General features: G+C 37.7%; 1 protein-coding gene across 7 annotated transcripts in view; it reads left to right on the top strand.

The window, feature by feature from the left end:
* PLSCR4 (phospholipid scramblase 4) overlaps positions 1-20,187 on the top strand; it is a 42,464-nt gene extending 22,277 nt beyond the window's left edge. For 5 of the 7 annotated variants that reach the window (XM_086316749.1, XM_086316759.1, XM_086316766.1 and 2 more), the window contains exons 2-9: positions 86-113; positions 608-718; positions 6,949-7,184; positions 10,723-10,765; positions 11,960-12,186; positions 14,710-14,871; positions 16,943-17,101; positions 18,064-20,187. In XM_086316749.1, the coding sequence (XP_086172875.1) occupies positions 107-113; positions 608-718; positions 6,949-7,184; positions 10,723-10,765; positions 11,960-12,186; positions 14,710-14,871; positions 16,943-17,101; positions 18,064-18,120 (1,002 nt within the window). In that variant the 5' untranslated portion in view covers positions 86-106 and the 3' untranslated portion in view covers positions 18,121-20,187. Of the gene's footprint in view, positions 1-85; positions 114-607; positions 719-897; positions 974-6,948; positions 7,185-10,722; positions 10,766-11,959; positions 12,187-14,709; positions 14,872-16,942; positions 17,102-18,063 lie in introns of all 7 variants that reach the window. The other 2 variants (XM_086316798.1, XM_086316792.1) reach the window with 1 other exon arrangement.
* The last annotated feature ends 1,007 nt before the right edge of the window (positions 20,188-21,194 follow it).

The raw sequence follows: 21,194 nt of genomic DNA, 5'->3' as shown, positions 1-21,194 counted from the left end.
GAATTATAGAACTTCTTACATGTATCACTGATTAATAATAGTAACTGTAAATATATAAGGTAAAATTTTGTTTGTTTGTTTTCAGGTTTAATTGGAATTCTTCAAAATGTCTGGTAAGTTTTTGTGAGTACATTTTAATATGCTGTATTTTCAATTGTGAATTGTGTGATTCCTTTCCTTAAAAAATTGGAGTCTATTTCCTTTTGAAATTACTTATTTGTGTTTAATATTTGAAGAATATATATATACATATATACATTTATTTATTCATTTATATATATGAACATTCTTATTTATCATTGACAGAAAAGGATTAAAAAGGATTTAGAGTGGCATATAGGTAATGAAAAAAATCTCTGATTGTACATGGGGGCAAATTAGGTAAAGGAAAAATGCAGGTGGGAAAGTAAGTCTGCAAAGAGGTAATAATTAAAAATATATTTATAGGTTGATATCTAATATACATACTGAGTTGCTTTTTATAAGAAGTGAGTATATTTAATATTGGTCGTGTTCATTGATGCATACCAACAGAAAAAATGAATATATTCTCTTATCATATTATCATTCCCATTGTAAACCATGTACCACCTTTCTCACCCCTAAGATATAGTCCCCACAGCCCCTAAGAAACCTGCAGATGAAACAGAGAATCAAATAACATCACCTGATCCAAGGCCTGGTGCCCCTCCTGAGTACAGTTCCAGTTTTGTACCAGGTAGGTTAAATATTTGGAAAGAATCTTTCCCCTCTCCAGAAAACCATCCTCATAGTTAAGATTGCTTTTAAAATTAACTAATTAATTAATTGAATCATTCAATAAATAAATATTTAATGCCTACAGGGGGCCAAGTAGTTTACTAGATGTTAATTAGAATCATATTCCTGTCTTCATAGGATTTATAGGCAACTAAGGAAGAAAATTGTACAAACATTGATGGCACTCTTTTTGCTTAAGAATGAAGAGGATGTTGTAAGTGTACAAAGGCAGTAACTACTTTTATGGGGGATTGGAGGGAATCACTGAGGAAATCAAGTTTTCCTGGCACAATGAGGAATTTCTCAATCAAAGGAAAGAACACTGTGTCCAAAAGCTCGTGGTCATGTTGGTCTGGTCTGAGGCATTCATGGGACAAACGCCAGGAGAAGTGCAGAGCGGTGGAGGCAAATGGCTTCAAGTTCTGATTAAGGAGCTTGTTGTTCTGCAAATATTTTTGTAAGTCTGAAAACTCATACTGTATTCAGGGACTCAGGAAAATGGATGCTCATAAGTATGTGGGCAGTATGTAGCTTTTTAAAAATTAAGTAGTCTTTTGACTGAGGAAATAACTTTTAATCAGGATTATATTCAAATACATTTTAATGATTTAGAAAATGATAAAGTGTAGTGCTACTTCTTTAAATATATATTTAAGCATATGTTTTGAGATAGAAACAAGTGAACTAGGCTGTGGAAGTGCAGAAGAAACCCTGGTATCCACAGGATACTGGCATGGGTGTTCTCTTGGCTGCAGACATACGATCCATGGAGCTCAGGTAGCCTTTGTCTCTGCAGTGCTTTCTGAAGTTTGGCTTCCTTTTCCTCTTTCCCTCATGTGTATGTGTGTTATGTGAATCTGAGCATACAGCCCCTGTATAACCCCTCATTACTGCTTAATGCCTGCTAAATCCAAATTTTTGACAACCCTGGGTCATAATTTCACTGTATCTGACCATTACTCTATATTTTACTTCAGTGACTATCAAATTATCTACATAATCTATCTTATATTCACCAGTCGCTCTATATCCAAGTACCTAGGTTATACTAGAACAGAAACTACCATTTCTAAGAAGTAAGTGTTGGCTATAAATCATGTTCTGTTCATCTGGGAAAGTGTCTGTCTGTTCCCTTCTGTATCAAAAAATTAGCAAGAAAGCAGGATACAGCCTTCAAGTTAAACGAGTAGGTAAGTTGAAAAATATTATGATGAAGAGCATACGACTAATGAATTTTCAGTTATGAGAATCGGCAACAAAAATTTACTGTGATCACCATCTAGTGGCTGAACAATATACTTTCTTATACTGATGCAAATTTTGTCCCCTTAATACGTTTTAGCCTCTGAGCCACTGGGGAAGCCCTAATTTGCATTAAGGAACTGGAAATACTATATTTGAAATACTTAGCTTTAATGGATTTCCTAAGGTTCAATTATATATTCCATTTGCATTATATTACTGGATATTTATTCCCACGGAAAATAATTTTGACCCAAACATATTTAAAAGAATAGTTAATAAAGAAACCTTTGTTATGTATAGTCTATTGAAAGAGAAAATGACATATATTTTTAAAGTAAAAAAGGATAATAGTCAAAATGACTAAGAAAATACAAATTCCATAAAGCAGTATTTCTCACACTAATAATGGTAGGACAGTGCTCCATAGCAAAGTTATACAAAGTTAAACATGTTTTATTGTGTTGTGTTTTCTTGCAGAACAATCAGAACTTTTAAAAGCAGTTTTAAATCTTAAAAGGGAGTATAAAACACCTACCATTTCCCACACATATTATGTTCTTGTCCTAACATCTCAGAATAATGCATTCTTACAAATCATTTGATTATATACATTTTTATATAATTTTTTAGAAATACAGTCTCTATACTGAATAGCACCATAATCTAAATTGTAATTTTCTTGCTAATTTATTGATCTTCAAATTTTGTTCCATGAGGTATTTTTATCCTAAGATTACATGGTTAATACCACAATAATTAATCAACTCATTAAAATGATATAACAATTAGTATTTTTGAGATAGTTTATATGACATTGTTGTTTTTTAATAATAGTTCTAAAGAGGAGAGAGATACCCAATATCTAGTTCAGTTTGGGTACTCATGAATACAATTCTTAAAGAAATTGAAAGTATTTCGTTGGCCAAAAACTGTGTTCAGTTTTAAGTACAAATAAAAAGCATATGTTTCATTTTCACCAAGAATTTTATTGAATAATATGTTCCCAAACTAAATGAACTTTTTGGCCAACCCAATATGTTCTTTACAACAAACTGAATTTTTTCCATTTATTCTAAAGACATTAGCTGTTTTTTCTCACTTGGCTCTAATTTGACATTGTTTCTAGTTGCCATTATTTTCCTTTGGTCTCTCCTGAGTCTCTCTCTCTCAAGAGCTCTGTGTAAACCACACTTAGAAACTGGTATTCCCAGAGATCCTTGGTCTGATTCCCTGTCCAGCCCCCGGCTGCACCAGCCTGTCCCCTCTCATCTCGTCCATTTATCTGTCTTTTTACACTCTCTTTAGTAATCTTGGGAATATCCCATGGTTTCACTTGCTTTTAACCACTTATGAATCTCTTTGTTGTTGTTTAGTTACTAAGTTGTGTCTGACTCTTGTGACTCTGTAGCCCACCAGGCTCCTCTGTCTATGGATTTTCCTATCCAAGAATACTGGAGTGAGTTGCCATATCCTTTTTCAGGGAATCTTCCCAGCCCAGGGATTGAACCCTTGTCTCCTGCATTGCTGGCGGATTCTTTACCACTGAGCCAACAGGAAGCCTTAGGAATCCTTCAGCTCGCACCCAAATCAGTCTCCCCTGCTCTAAACTTACATTTCCACCCGCCTGTAGACAACTTGCCCTTAGTGACCTGGGATCTCAAACTCAGTGATCCTCAATACATCTTTGGCATCTTGTTTTTATACCCTCTGTTCTTTCTCTACACTGGACTCCTGTAGTCAGAAACGTGAGACCCTTTCCTCATATCATCTGTTACCAAGACAGTATGTCTCTTTAATGTCGATCATTGTTTTTCCACTTTCTACTCCTTTCATCATAATTAAATTTCCTTACCTCCCATCTAGACTCCTTCAGGCACCTCCTGCGTCATCCAGCCTTCCTATTCATAAAGGCTCTAAATGTGAAACTGGTCACTCCAGTTTGCATGTTATCAGCATAAAGTCCTTTGCACAGAGTAGAGGTCTTTCATCATCATCCCTTCCTCCCCACCTTCCTTTCTGCTTTGTTTGCTAAATCTTCACACATGGCCTTTACCCATGTGGTACTGAGCTTTCCCTGTGCAGCTGCTCATTTTGTGCCTGTTCTGTCTAAAACCTTTCCCACTCATGAAGATGCTAACTGGGTCTCATGTGTCAGCACTTACATCATAGGGTATCTCCTCTGCCTCAGTTCCTTGCCCCTCCTCTTTAATCCCTTCATCTACTATGCGTCTACCTATGTGAGTGTTATAGACCTAGGTCCTCGGACTATTTAATAAATAGAAATTGGTAAGACGCCAGATGAGAAGTTCAAACAGGGCTTGCTGAGGCTCATGCTACAGCAGGAGGGAGTGAGAACAAGTAACAGGTGCCAAGTAGGTAAGCTGGTTCCTTAAATGGAGTGAGGGAAGGGGTGAATCTGTGGGTTGGACAGGAAGCATAGCTTAGGTTAGCCCACCCCCTTGGCTGTGCTGTGTGCAGAAATCATGGGCAGTATTCTGCTTTTGCATACATAAGGTCGTATTTTCTTATGATATATTTTAGTTTCTGTAAGATTTTAGTAATAGCCCCATTTTCATTCCTGATTTTAATAATTGAAGTCTGTTTTTTCCCTTGGTTAGTGTGGCTTAAGGTTTCTCAATTTGTTGATCTTTTAAAAGAACCTACTTTTGGTTTTGTTGATTTTGTCTATTTTTATTTTTTCATTTCACTCTCTTCTATTTCAATCTTTATCATTTCCTCCTGATGGCTTTGAGTTTGGTTTATTTCTAAGGTGGAAAGTTAGGTTACTGGTTTGAGATATTTCTTTCTTTCTTTCTCTTTGTCTGCAAGGGTCTTTGTTGCTCCCCTTGGGCTTTCTCTAGTTGCAGCAAGCAGGGGCTATTTTTTGTGGTGTGTGGGCATCTCATTGTGGTGGCTTCTTTCAACGCAGAGCACAGGCTTTAGGGCACGCAGGCTTTCAATAATTGTGACCCATAAGCTTAGTCGCTCCAGGGTGTGTGGAATCTTCCTAGAGCAGAAAACAAACCCATTTCTCCTGCATTGTTCTTAATCACTGGACCACCAGGGAAGTCTAAGATATTTCTTTTTTAATGTCGGTGTTTACAGCTATAAATTGCCCTCTAGGCACTGTTTCAGCTACATCCCATAAGCTTTGGTATATTATGTTTTTGTTTTATTCATCTCAAATTATTTTCTAATTTCCCTCATGATTTTTTTTTATCCCTTTGATAATTTAGAAGTAGATTATTTTATTTCCTCATATTTGTGATTTCCCAAATTTCCTTCTGTTATTATTGATATCTGGTTTTACTCCATTGTAATAGAATACATTTTGTTTGGATTTCAGATGTCTTAAATTTATTGAGACTTGTCTTATGGCCCAGCCAATAGGTCTGTCTTTGAGAAGGTTCTGTGTGCATTTGAGAAGAATGTTTTAAAGTTTATTGTTGGGTCAAGTGTTCTATACATTCTGTTATGTCTAGTTTCATTTGTAGTGTTTCATTTGTAGTGTTTCACACTTCTGTTTCCTTTTTGATCTCCTGCTCATGTATTCTACCCATTATTGTGAATGGGGTATTGCAATCTCTAACTATTGTTTGTTGAATTGCCTATTTCACTTTATATTTGTCAGTTTTTGCTTGATATATTTTGAAATTCTGTGTTTAGGTATATATAATTGTTACGTCTTCTTGACAGAGTGCCACTTCTGTTATTATAAAATATTGTACTCTTGCCTGGAAAATCCCATGGGTAGCGGAGCCTGGTAGGCTGTAGTCCATGGGGTCACTAAGAGTCAGACATGGCTGAGCGACTTCACTTTCACTTGTCACTTTCATGCATTGGAGAAGGAAATGGCAGCCCACTCCAGTACTCTTGCCTGGAGAATCCCAGGGACAGGGGAGCCTGGTTGGCTTCCATCTATGGGATCACACAGAGTCGGACACGACTGAAGCGACTTAGCAGCGGCAGCAGCAGCAGCAGCAGCAATAGTTTTCATCTTAAAAGAAATTTTATCTGACATGAGTATGATTATTTCACTAATTTTTATTAATGAAGTACTAATACATGCTACAACATTGATGAACCTTAAAAATATGCCACAAAGAGCAACCAGGTACGAAGGCTATGTGTTACATGATTTTATTTATATGAAATGTCCAGATTAGGCAAATTTGTGGAGGTAGGAGTTTCCAGGGCCTGGGAGAAAGGTGGGGAATGAATGGAAATTGATAAAGGATTTTTTAGGGGGTGATGAAACTATTCTGGAGTTAGATAGTAGTCTTTAAAAGAACCCCTTTGACGTTAAGTAGACCTTACTGTCTTTCTGACCTTAAACAATGTGTGTATGTGCTTAGTTGCTCAGTTGTGTGACTCTTTGCAACCCCATGGACTGCAACCTGCCAGGCTCCTCTGTCCATGGGGCTTCTCCAGGCAAGAATACTGTAGTGGATTGCCATGCCCTCCTCCAAGGGATCTTCCCAACCCAGGGATCAATCCCAGGTCTCCCCCATTGCAGACATATTCTTTACCATCTGAGCCACCAGAGAAGACCTTAAACAATAGTAGCAATAAACATAATAGGAAAAAAATTTACCATTCTAATTATATGCTAGGCCTGGCATTAATCTTCCTACAACCCAGTGAAGTAGAAATATTATCATCTCCAAAGAAGAAAACTAATGCATAAAGGCTAGCATGTTAACTTGATATTTCAACCTTACTTCTGTGCCTCTGAAATGGGAATAATTACTTCTTAAGATTTAAGAGGATTAAATGAGTTAAGGTATAAATCCCCTTAGTGCCTTTTGGTACATTCTATATACTCATAAAGTGGAACACCTTGTTATTTTTAAGTGGAGTTGTGTGATCCATATCATTTCCATGTAAACACCATATACTGTAGCATTCATAATGTAGAATTCTTCCATTTGTTTTTGAATGCAGGGCCCCCTGGACTGGCTATCCCTCCACCTGCAGGCTACCCAGGAGGCTTGCCTATGGGATACTATGGTCCACATCATCCCAGGACCTTCCCCCTGTACATGCAGACTGGAAGTATCCGCCCCATCCAGTACCAGCCTGGAAAATACCCTGCACCACAATCTTCTGCTCCAGTAGTATGGATGCCAATGCCAACTCCCATACCACACTGCCCTCCGGGTCTGGAATGCCTAGCCCAGGTACTCCACACAAATCCAAATTGTTTTCTTACAAAGTATGACTAGGGATCCAAGAAGAAGAGACTAGATAGAGTACATAAAGGTGATGGGTCAGAGATGACAGATGTTTAATTTGTGTGACTATAAGAATGATGATGACAATTTCAGGAATGGGAATGGGGAAAAAAGAAGATATGGATTTTTTTTGGTGGTACGAATATGACTTTGCTGAAGGGTCTATGCTGAATTTTAAGACATTCGCGATGTCCTGTTGAACACAGTTTAAAAAATAGGAATAGGGATAGCAGAAAGTCTATTAAGATATTAATTAGGTTGCCATTTGTTTAGAAGTAAAGGGTGAACAACAAGAAAAGCAGTGTTACGAAGAACAGAGGACAGTGAGTGAATCACTCAGTGCCTTAGACCTTTGCTTTTTCTCACTACCCATAGTTTTCATCAGCCAGTCCTGTCACCTCCCAAAACATACAATGTAAATAAAAATAAAAGCCAGCCAAGAATATTGTCTATATGCTGGGAAAGCTGAAGGCAAAAGGAGAAGGGGATGGCAGAGGATGAGATGGTTATATAGCATCATCAACTCAATGGATATGAATTTGAGCAAACTCTGGGAGACAATGGAGGACAGGGGAGCTTGGCATACTGCAGTCCATGGAGTCTCAAGGAGTCAGACACAACTTAGCAACTAAACAACAATAACAAGGATATTGTTTCAGGCCAAGTTCCAGAGAACCCTTTTTCACAACATAGAGACTCCCTAATTTTCATTTATATGGACATTTTAGGATCAGGACAACTATTTCAGAAGCTGGAGCAATATGCCAACATGTTTGTATACTGTATGGTGGTGTTTAAAAACCCATGTCAGAAACAAAAACATTGCTTAAAGAAAAGAAGATAAACCTAGTATTGTAAATACCTTAGAAACTACTAAATTATGTTCACCTTTAGAAAAAGCAAGTGTTCAAATACCTTAAAAGCAAGGGACTTGCCCATTCAATACATGTCTCCCCACATAGTCAACCAAATGTTCATTGACATTGACATGTTTCTCTTTTTGACTTTATATACTGACTGTTAAACCTGTGCATTAAAAACCATTGTTGCAAAGTTATAGTGTTGATCTTCAAAGTAAAACCGTTAGATCAGGAAAATTTGGATTTTACATAAACCAAAACTTTATTAAATTATTGTTTGACAAAATATTGACGAAATACAAAGCCTTCAAGTAAAGTGCTAGAATAACTGCTATATTATTTTGGAAGCTTATAAAATGCTTACAAGTTAATCAGGTTTAAAAAGTTTATTTCTTCATAAACTTTAATATTTTCTAAAAACAGAAAATTTCCTTAGAAATCTAATATCTGATGTCATTTCTTTTTTAAAATGTATAGCTTTAATATTCATTCAATATTAAAAATTTTTCTTAATTTCTTCTATTACTTTGAATGAAGTTAAATGAACATATTTTATGAATACCGTTTTCCCTTTTAGGAGTGTTTTTAGTTTAAAAAAATGTAAAAGAAACAAACAGGTTTACAGCCAGACAACCTGACTTTTTATTCTAGCTCTGCGCCCTCCTCATTCTACCTTGAGTAACTTTTCTAACCTCTTGGTGCTTGAATTTCATCATCTATAAAATAGTACTAACGATACCTACCCAACTGGGTTGTTAGGAGAATTTTTAATGGGATAAAGTTTATAATATGCCTGATATTTCTGGCACAAGGACCCACCCAGTGGATGATAACCTGTGCAGATGTTAATACTTGAAACACCTTATGTATATGCATGGAAGACAGAGCCAAGCATCCAGACATTTTCTTTTATCTAGTTTTCTTTCTCTCTCTCTCTCTCTTATTTTTTTTTTGCACCACTTGAAGGCATGTGGGATCTTAGTTTCCTGACTAGGGACTGAACCTTTGCCCTCTCTAGTGGAAGCTTGGAGCCTTAACCACTGGACCTCCAGGGAAGTCCCTATCCTAGTTTTTTGCTATCTCATGTGCTAATTACATGAATGATTATCAGGACTATCCTGACACTTTAACATCCAGGGTTTACATTATTTCTAGACACTGGATTGGCGAGTGACTCCACACTTGGTTAGTACTGCTTCTTAAAACTATAGCATCTTATTTGATAAACTCCATTCACATCAACAGGCATCATTTCTTTAGCATATTTTGCTCAGCAGTGGAAGCTCTTACCAAGCAGTGAATACTTTAACTTTTTAGTTATAGGTATTAGAAAGCCCCTAGAGTTTTTCAAAGGGATTGTAAAGCAACCCTGAGTGGCCACCTTTGATAATTTTATAAGACATGTTTAGATTCTAACCTGATTGAGTTTTTATAAAGAAATTTTTTTTAGTCAAATAAAGATCATATCCTCTCTATACCCTCCTGTAGTTGATCATGCCACAAGACTTTTGTGTCCGTTTACATCATTTTAAATTTTGCTTATTACCACATTAATGTGGTGTTCATTAATTAGAGTATTCAACAAGTAGTTGGTGAAATATGGCATTTCAGGCAGTTTTCTGGACTCACGGATTAGGAGTGATCTGATCATCTAAGTGGGGGCGACAGAGGAGGAGATGGTTGGATGGCATCACTGATTCAATGGACATGCGTTTGAGCAAACTCTGGGAGATAGGAAGGACAGGGAAGCCTAGCATGCTTCAGTCCATTGGGTCGCAGAGTCGAACACAACTTAGCGACTGAACAGCAACAGGAATTATCTAAGTTATCTAAAATTACAGCGATATGATTAGTCTGTCTTTAAGGAGGTTTCTTTTCTGCTAGAATGTTCTCGAGTATGATAGATGATGGGCCAGTCAAACTGTTTATCTTTACAGTGACCCCTAAGTTAAGGAAGAAGTTGATGTAACGGTATGCCCAACCTCCATTTTCAAGGGATCGAATCCCTAAATGTTTCCTCTCCTTTGCCCTATTCCTAATCACATACTTCCAGCTCTTTAGGTCCTCCCCTGTTAAAGCTTCACTAGGGAAGCAGCAGCTCAAGTGAATGGAAGTTGGTGTATTAACCTCTTTCAGAGGTACCTGTGAAGACTGGACAATCCTGTGGAAGATCCACCCTGCCTACTTCACACTCTCTAAGTCAGTGAGAAAACTGGCTTCTCTATGGCTGGTCTGTGTTAAACTGTCCTGAATTTTCTGACACCTCCAGTCTATAGGTGATATGATGGATGCTAGGAGCAATTGATGTCAACACAGCTTATTCTAGATGCTGTTACTGAAACAGGAAAATGATTTTATAATATTTTAAACAAATGTTTCAATATTTTTTGGTGGAACTGAAGGAGAGTGTTCTTTTTGGATAGCTCTGTTAATAACCACCTGATCAGGTGCTGTTAGGCTAATTTCACTTCATATGTTTTTGATTCCATTCAGTTTCAAAAAGATGTTTTTGCATCCATTGATATGTTTTAGCCTCTGTCTCATTCATTTTTTTCTAATACTGGTTTAATTTATTTCTGTTATTTCTCTCTCTCCTAATTAATTGCTTTGTTCTATCCCAACAGTTGGACAACATACACGTTCTTCAGCATTTTGAACCCCTGGAAAGTATGTATAATTTTGTAGTGTCCAGTAATATTTGAATCAGGTGAAAATTTTTATTATCCAACATCTAGTTCCTTATTTATATTGATCATTTTTAGTGTTTCAAAGAGAAAAGACTATTTTCTATTGCCCTATCTTCAAGAAAGTAACAAAGGGACTTGTGTAATTTTGTTTATTTACACATCATACCTAACACTTCAAAAGGACTTAGATTTGGTCGAACCTCCTATCCTTTATCCATCTCAACTCCTCTATATTCACTTTTCATGGACAAGGAAAGAAGAAGCCAAGAGATTAATTGAGTTAGCCAAGGGCACCCTAGTCAGCTAATCAGTGGAGGAGCTGGAATTAGTCTCAGTCTGCTGAGTTCTAAGTCCATGCTATGGAAGTAAGACGAAATCAAGGTAAACACAATGCCTATTCTCCCACATTTCCTGACCCTCACTGAACAAGAGATACACATTCATTTCATTCACTTGACCACTACATGGAGCCTTTAACTTTTCTTGGTTGGTTTTCTTATTTACAACTAGTGATGACCCTAATCATCTCAGCATATTTCATGAGCTGATTCATTCATTTATGGTCTAGTGGATAATTTCATTTAAATGGTTTTATAATTAAAGTTTTCTGAATTCAAATACTCCAGGGAATATCATTTCCAGTGTTTGCTTCTATGTGGAAAAGTTTACACTGAACTTCTTAAAAGAAATGTTTCAAATTTTCAAAATAACTTATATACTTTTAGGACAGATGAATATTATTGGGATTCTAATCATTGCATCGGAGAAGGCGATGGCACCCCACTCCAGTACTCTTGCCTGGAAAATCCCATGGACGGAGGAGCCCACTAGGCTGCAGTCCATGGGGTCGCTCAGAGTCAGACAGGACTGAGCGACTTCACTTTCACTTTTCACCTTCATGCATTGGAGAAGGAAATGGCAACCCAGTCCAGTATTCTTGCCTGGAGAATCCCAGGGACAGGGGAGCCTGGTGGGCTGCTGTCTATGGGGTCGCACAGAGTCGGACACGACTGAAGCGACTTAGCAGCAGCAGCAGCAATCATTGCATATTTTTCATTAGAAATTTTTTAAAAAGCTGTTTTGTTTTAGGCCCCTGTCAAATACTACAGAAGGACTTCATAAGGCCCATTTTAACTGCTTCTAAAATAAGAAATCTCTCTCATTTTATTTTTAGTGATAACAGGTTTTGAAACTAATAATAGATACGATATTAAAAACAACACGGGCCAGATGGTTTACTTTGTGACTGAAGACACAGATGACTACACTAGGAATGCCTACCGGACATTGAGGCCCTTCGTGCTCCGGGTCACTGACTGTATGGGCCGAGAAGTCATGACAATGCAAAGACCTTTCAGATGCACCTGCTGCTGCTTCTGTTGCCCCTCCGCCAGGCAAGAGGTAAGAGGACAGACGAGACAGAGGTCTCATCCATTGTTTTTTCCTGATCCAATTCTTCACTGCACAGTTGTGCTCCTTCCAAAGCCACAAAGGAGGGGACTTTCATGGCACAGTCAGAACGGAAGCCAGTGGGGAGGAAGGAAGCCAAATGCCAAATAATCCTAACCTATGGAGAATCACCAAGGCAGTTTCTAGTGGGTTCATGTCTTTGGGTGCTAATCAGGGGGATCAAGCACAAATTAAGGTTATTTATGACTGAAGCGACTTAGCACACATGCAGTCAATTGTTATCTATTGAATTAGAAATTAGCAATTCCACAGACTATAGCCTGGCAGGCTCTTCTATCCATGGGATTCTCCAGGCTATAATACTGGAGCGGGTTGCCATGCCCTCCTCCTGGGGAACTTCTTAACCCAGGGCTCAAACCCTCCTCTCTTAACATCTCCTTCCTGCATTGGCAGGCAGAAAGGCCATTACCTACAACACATTTATCTAAATGTTCCATTATATCCCCAAATAAGGTCACGCTAAATATAGACACACATTTAGAATTGGAAGGCACTTCAGACACTTTTACTCTACCCATTATATCTACACCTTGTTACAGATAAAGAAAGGGTGACTCAAAAAAAGAATAATTGTTTTGGTGGTGTTACAAAAAAAATTTTTTTTGGAGGATCGTGTTACATTTGGTAGATGGTGGAACTAGAAAGCAAATGTGTCAAGTTACACTTTGGTTGTTCTTCTATAATCCACGCTACCCTAGGAAAATTGTTTACTACAAAGAAAAGCAAAGCAGTTTTGAGAGTGATTCAGAGGAATTTGAATTTCAAATATGCCATGACTTAAAGGGACCAGTTTCATGGAAGAGAGTTTTTCCATGGCCTGGGGCAGGGGTGTGGTTTGGAGATAATTTTCATAAGGAGTTCACAACCTTAGATCCCTAGCATGTGCAGTTCACAGTAGGGCTCACGCTTCTGTGAGAATCTGAGGCCACCACTGATCTGACAGGAGGTGGAGCTCAGGCAGTAATGCAAGTGATGGGAGCGAGCAGCCGTAAATACAGATACACCTGCCACTCACTTCCTGCCACGTGGCCTGGTTCCTAACAGGCAACAGACAGGTACTGGTCCATGGCCTGGGGACTGGGGACCCCTGATTTAGCCTGTTTGAGCCTCAGTGTTCTTAATACATGAACTGGATGGAACAATATCCCTTAGATTTATTGAGATTTTAATTTTATGTTAAGTATCAGCCTTTGCAATAGAATTAACTTATAGCCCTTTCTGTGCCTTGATTTATTCACCTGTAAAATGGATATATTAATATTACTATCTCATAGGATGATTATTTTGAGGATCATGTAGTAAATAAATGTCACCTGTGTTACCATGAATGTGTGGGCTTAGTCACTTCAGTTGTGTCTGACTCTTTGCAACCCCATGGACTGTAGCCTGCCAGGCTCCTCTGTCCATGGGATTCTCCAAGCAAGAATACTGGAGTGGGTTACCATGCTCTCCTCCAGGGGATATTCTTGACCCAGGGATTGAACCTGTGTCTTCTGAAGCTCATGCATTGCAGGTGGAGTCTTTACTGCTGAGCCATGGGGAAGTCCTGTGTTAGCACAGTGCCTGGCAAATAGTGTAGCGCTCGGTGAATATTAGCAGTTGTCAGATAGCTTACTCCTTTGTCACTATTGTCTTTGTAACAACTGTCATATTTGAGATGAATCTCCACCTCATCCCATACTTGTATGCACATTCTGTTGTCTTCACAGCATTTAATTTTCAGAATGGCTCATTCCCTTTTCTATTATAATTGTCATGTCTGAGATGTCAATCTAAGAAGCTAGCATGTTACTTTTTTGTGGATTGTGCCACAAGACATGAGACCCCTAGGTCAGGGACAAAGAACTTTTTTACAGCCCAGTAAGCAGCATGAGGGGCTTCTCTAGTGCTTCAGATGGTAAAGAATCCACCTGCGAATGCAGGAAATGCGTGTTTGATCCCTGGGTTGGGAAGATCCCCAGGAGAAAGAAACAGCAACCAAATCCAGTATTTTTGTCTGGAAAATCCCACGGACAGAGGAGTCTGGCAGGCTACAGTGCATAGGGTTGCAAAGAGTCGTATAGGACTTAGCAACCAAACCACCATCACCAAGCAGCATGAGCTCCAGCACATGTGCATCGGTTCCCTCCTCCCCATATTCTACAGAGATGACTCAGAGGATCCCAAGTAGATGCTCCATATACAGCTGAGGAACACAGAGCCTAGAGAACTGACCATTTTATAACCAGCAGTAATTTTGTCCTGAAGGGAACATGGCCTCATCTCTCAAGGCTGTTCTCTGACATACTATCCTAAGAAATAGCCCAGGGAAAATGGAAGACTCTATACCAATGACAGTTTCCCTAGTTCTGGAAAGAATCAAGAACACATCTAGTGTGTGTGTGTGTGTGTGTGTGTGTGTGTGTGTGTTAATAGGGCATATTCACCCACCTCTGTCCCTGCTTCATTTGGCAGCTGGAGGTGCAGTGTCCTCCTGGCGTCACCATTGGCTTTGTAGCTGAACACTGGAACCTGTGCAGGGCAGTGTACAGCCTCCAAAATGAGAAGAAAGAAGATATGATGGGAGTACTCGGGCCATGTTCCACCTATGGCTGTGGTTCAGATTCTGTTTTTGAGGTAAACAAATCTAAACATGTTTCTACAATTTTTTTCTACATGTACTAACAGGCCCCAGAATGATCTGGCTTTAGATGATTTTTTTTTGTGTGTATAAATGAATAGTGTGAGGAAAGAGTTAACTAACAGGTTGACATCAAGAAGTTTTCAGATTATTTTTAAGGGATTGCTTAATGCTTTCCACAAATATTTTGTATGATTTCTGTGTTGGATGAAAATAAGAAACCATTTAAAATATTAAACTTGAGACTAAATAGCCTGACCTAATGCATTCATCTTATTCTTGGCTATTTTTCACTAACGATTTTACCAAGGATTTCCAATCAGAATATAGGTCCTGAGTAATGAAGAGGCCCCACATACCACAGAACAAATAGAACATCCCTGAGGTTGTGCAAGATAGAAGCCTGCTGCATCCTCAAAACACAATACAATGCTCATAACATGCATAAAACTTACAGTAGATTATAAAATTTTCTGGAAAAAGAAAAATCCTTCTGTTTTGGCTTTATCTCAGTGGCTGCAGAATGGTATCTCTAAGGTGAAAGTCACTCAGTCATGTCTGACTCTTTATGACCCCATGGACTGTACTGACCCCATGGACTGTACAGTCCATGGAATTCTCCAGGCCAGAATTCTGAAGTGGGTAGCCTTTCCCTTCTCCAGGGGATCTTCCCAAGCCAGGAATTGAACCCAAGTCTTCAGCATTGCAGGTGGATTCTTTATCAGCTGAGCCCTAAGGGAGTTGAATGATATCTTACTACCCTACAGTTTTGACAAAGGAGATTCCTGGGCTCCTTAAAGTGTTCTTCCTAATGCTTTGGAATTCAACAAGACTCATAATCTAAAATTGCTCATTCAAATATTTTTTATGACACCCAGTAAACTTCCCTTAGTTCTTGTTTTACATAACCGTATTGTCAACCATTACTTATTTATAAAAAGACCATTGTAGATAGGTAGAAAATTAAGTTAAGCCAGATTTTGAGGGCAGGGTGTTTGGATCATTCTAATCACCAAAAAGTGGTATTTGTGTGTTTTCCTTGTGGCAAGTACCAGAATCTCCCTTTTAGAAGCTGAAGCCCTTTGAGATTCTGAGACTGTTTAAGAAGACAGGACTGGGACTTTGCTGCTGGTCCAGTGGTTAAGAATCTGCCTTGCAATGCAGGGGATTAGAGTTTGATCCCTGGTCAGGGAACTAAGATCCCGCATACTACAGAGCAACTAAGCCCTTGCACCACAACTGCTGAGCCCATGGGCTACAACTAGAGTCTGTGCACCACAACCAAAGATCCCATGTGCCACAACTAAGACCCAATGCAGCTAAATAAGTAAATAAATATTTTAAAGAAGAACACAGCACCCACAGAAGCCTGAGTGATTACATGGATTCTATGAAGTGCAATGAAGTAGACCACCTTGGACTGTAGCCCACCAAGCTCTTCTGTTCAAGGAATTCTGTAGGCAGTGCTGGAGTGGATTTCCATTCCCTCCTCCAGAGGCTCTTTCTGACCCAGGGATCAAACCCGGGTCTCCTGCAAGGTGGGAAGATTCTTTACCATCTGAGCCACCAGGGAAGCCCCAAATAAATGAATAAATACTAGAAAAAAGAAAAAGAAGAAGAAAAGCACAGGACCCATAGAAGCTTGAGTGATTGCATGGATTTTGTGAAGTATAGTAAAGCAGACCATCTTTCCCTCCAGTGGAGAGACTCCCTCCCAATCCATAATTCCCACCCTTTACTTTAGGGAAAGAATTTCAAAATCAGTTTAAATCATACCTCCACTGAAAGGCTTTCCTAATAACTCAGTGGAGGATGAAGAAAGAACATGGGGCTTGAGAATTGTAAGATATTCCCTGGCTCGGTCATTAACCAGTTGCAGGGCACTTAACTCTTCCTGGCCATAATTCCCTATTTGAAATTTTATTATTACTATATTCATTTCCTGCCCTATGCTTGTACTGAAAAGTAGTGAAAGTGACCTCAGGGTGAACTGCTTATAAACAGGAGAATAAAGCATGTGTTTTAACACCTTTTAATCATCCTAAAGTCATATTCTTATCTTTCTAGATCCTGTCCCTGGATGGTGTTTCCATTATTGGCAGTATCACTCGAAAGTGGAATGGTGTGTTATCAGCAATGAGCGATGCTGACCACTTTGAAATTCACTTCCCATTAGACCTGGATGTGACCATGAAAGCCATGATTTTTGGAGCTTGCTTCCTCATTGTAAGCCTTTTGCTGTTGAGCTATTCTGAGAGAATTATTCTTTCTGATGAGAAGTAGCATATGTAGTAGAAAGGCAATAAGGTTTGAAACTGACTCTGCCACTTACTGATTATGTCTTGTTATTCAGTCCCTAAGTTGTGTCCGACTCTTTGTGAGTTATATGTCTTGCAAAGTGTTTAACACTTGCAAGCCTCAGTTTCCTCATTTGTAAAATGGAAATGAAATATGTATATATAAATATATATATATATATATATATTCCAGGGTTATAAATACTAGCTATTATATTAGTAAAGGAGCCAGGACCATGCTTGGAAGATACTAAGCATCCACTCAATGTAATTGTCATCATTGCATGTTACTTATTATTCTCACTACTTAAAGATGCCTATCCTTTGATTTCTTAATGAAATAAAATAAGTCTAAAGCTGATGTTTTTTCTCTTCACCTATTACCTCTTTGTCAATGTACTCCTTGGTGTTGTACCATCCTATATTTATTAGGTACAATTCCTTTGCTGTATTTCTGATTAATGGCTAATATTCTTAAGTAAAGCATAGAAATAAAATTGGTAGCATTTACCTTAAAATATCTATTTAACATATTGCAATTATATGTTTAACTTGTTTAATCCTTTTTAAAACATGTTTAATATAGATTATCAAGTTTTTCTCATTTCAACAATGAAAATTTAGTTAATTGGTACCCCAAGTGGAAAGTTTATTGACTGCCGACAGTTTCAAATTTGCAATTGCTGTTCTTCCTATTAGGTTCTCTTCATGAAGATTTCACTAAAGATTTCATGATTTATTCTTACCTGAAATGAGAAAATTACCTGTTAAGTTATAAAGAGTGACATTTTATGCATTGCACTTAATTACTTATGTACTGTTTTATTTGTATAATTATTTATCTATCTAATTTGATATTTATTATACATATAATTATTTTTCTAATTTCAGGACTTCATGTATTTTGAAAGCTCTCCACCACAGCATTCAAACATTCATCATCATTGATGGAACTACACATCAGCAATGATGATTAATTAAAGAAAAATTTAGAAAAGTTGCCTGGGCTCATAGTCAACCCTCAACTATTCACAAATATATTTATCTGCTTTTGCATATTAATGTTGTTGGATGTTAGCATTGACAGGTAGGCTGAGAGTGTAAGTGGAAGAACACATCAGTTGTGTGTCTGTGTCTACTTGGTAAATAGGGAGTTTATCATGAAAAAACTATGACTTATTAACTAACTGAATATATATATATATTATATATATATATATATATATATATATATATGGTGAACTTGGAAACACTTTAAACATGAGATAAGAGAAAATGAATCCCAAAGCTCTTACAGTAATTGATAGTAAAATTATGGTCTTTTAAGAGCAATCTTTGTTGAGATAGAGTCATGTAGGCTCTATCTCTAACCCTTTCCTCTCCTTCATGTCCAGTTGCTGAAGACAAATTTGATTCTAGGTGAAAAGAATGATACACTTCATTATTAAAAACAGAAAGGAAAGGCAGATAGAAATATTATATTTTATTGCACAAGGAAAATTTACTTGTGCAAATGTATCAGAAACTTGTTTTGCAAACTTATGAAAATTTCCATGGAAATTTTTATTTTAGTACAAAATAAAACATGTTTTTCATATCATAAGGTTATATTTCCCATGCTTCATTTACTAGCATGCACAATCAGGAGCTGTCTCCCTATGAAGATAGGGTCAGACTATCAGGAAAAGAGGTAACCAGGGCCATGACCAGTCTGGATCTCTGAGCAATTTAGAGACATCAGTGCCCTTATGAGAAGCTTTCATTTGATACATTTAACCTCTCTTGGCTATAGATGCCTTACATATAAAATAGGTTTGGTCAAATCTCTATGACTGCCTGTTAAACCTTTGTATCTCATTTGATATGAACCAGAAGAGATGATTTTTTTTTTCCTCTTAAAAGAAGATCCCTGATTCAAACCAGGCTGTTCAAACTGCAGAAGTTGGAGTTTCACTTTCAAATTTTGAAATGTGATATTCTGTGTAGCATTTTATAAATGCAAAAAAATGCAAAAGCAGAAACTGTGTAATATTACTTTGCTGTTTTTAATTTAAATGATAGATAAGTCTGTATCTAGGAAAAGAAGGTGATAAAAGAGCCAACATGGTACTTCTCTGGGATCTATAGCTAATCAGTAAAGGTTATTTGGACTAACATAGTAAACTTAAAAATTGTACTTGTTTGTATTTGCTAAAAGCAGTGTATTACTGAACACACTCTGATACATCAGCTTGCCTCTACTGCACTTTAGTTTCCTATTTGGACATGAACTGTGTTCTTTCAACACAACCAGTATATAGAATGGAATGTATCCTGCTGCTGCTTATTAAAAGAAGCAAGACTGAGTGTGCTTAAGTATGAGATGAAAGCCTTTGCCCATTGAATTTCCTATTGAAGTTTGTATTGAAGTGAAAGAAAGGTGCCTCATTTTTAAATTATCTTCATGTTTTCATGATGTGTTGTTTTACCCAGTTTCTTGTAATGTTCACTTTTATATGTTACTGCTAGCTTTCTAAAAAAAAAAATGTAAAATCTGCTGCTTTCTAAGATAATAATTTTATTTGGAAAGGTATTTGTCGTCTTAGATAGACAGATATATTATTTCTTGTAATGATGTATGACATTTGATATAACAAGTGAGACAATAGTATTCAGAAAGTTTACCGCATAAGCATTTCATTTTTATTTGCTACATTCCTACATTCTAAGACCTGATGCATAATACTAGGAAAAAGTTAGTTTTAGCATGACATTTAAAATTTCTATTAAAAATTTTTGCAGTAGTAACACGTCTCTTACAATTTCCTTCTTTAAAATAATATTGTTTCTTATGTTTTAATACTACAGTTTATATTATAACTTTTGTATTTCTTATATAAAAATATACAATATTTCATTGTGTAAAACTGATCAGACTGATTAACAAAACAAGCTCTTTTCTGAAATGTGTGTGTTTTCATGTTTCATCATATTGTTTTTGGCTTCTAAATAAACATAATATGGTTTATAGTAAAATACTGTTTCATTTTTGCCTTGTGATTGAGTCTTTGCAATAGACTGTATCCTCCCTCAAAAAAAGTTATGGGTTACCCGAATGTGATGGTGTTTGGAGTGGAGCCTTTAGGAGATGAAAGGTCATGCAGGTGAAGCCCTCATGAATGGGATTCAGTTCAGTTCAGTTGCTCAGTCATGTCCAACTCTTTGTGACCCCATGAATCGCAGCACACCAGGCCTCCCTGTCCATCACCAACTCCCAGAGTTCACTCAGACTCACATCCATCGAGTTGGTGATGCCATTGAGCCATCTCATCCTCTGTCGTCCCCTTCTCCTCCTGCCCCCAATCCCTCCCAGCATCAGAGTCTTTTCCAATGAGTCAACTCTTCGCATGGGGTGGCCAAAGTATTGGAATTTTAGCTTTAGAATCAGTCCTTCCAATGAACACCTAGGACAGATCTCCTTTAGAATGGACTGGTTGGATCTCCTTGCAGTCCAAGGAACTTTCAAGAGTCTTCTCCAACACCACAGTTCAAAATCATCAATTCTTCGGCACTCAGCTTTCTTCACAATTCAACTCTCACATCCATACATGACCACTGGAAAAACCATAGCCTTGACTAGATGGATCTTTGCTGGCAAAGTAATGTCTCTGCTTTTTAATATGCTGTCTAGGTTGGTCATAACTTTCCTTCCAAGGAGCAAGAATATTTTAATTTCATGGCTGCAATCACCATCTGCAGTGATTTTGGAGCACAAAAAAATAAAGTCTGACACTGTTTCCACTGTTTCCCTATCTATTTCCCATGAAGTGATGGGACTGGGTGCCATGATGATCTTAGTTTTCTGAATGTTGAGCTTTAAGCCAACTTTTTCACTTATCTCTTTTACTTGCATTAAGAGGCTTTTTAGTTCCTCTTCACTTTCTGCTATAAGGGTGGTGTCATCTGCATATCTGAGGTTATTGATATTTCTCCTGGCAATCTTGATTCCAGCTTGTGCTTCTTCCAGCTCAGCGTTTCTCATG

This window comes from Bos grunniens, chromosome 1, assembly GCF_055505025.1.
Source record: "Bos grunniens cultivar Pamir isolate PY7600 chromosome 1, Bosgru_T2T1.0, whole genome shotgun sequence".
Taxonomy (NCBI): domain Eukaryota; kingdom Metazoa; phylum Chordata; class Mammalia; order Artiodactyla; family Bovidae; genus Bos; species Bos grunniens.
This window is presented reverse-complemented; position numbering and strand designations above follow the sequence as displayed.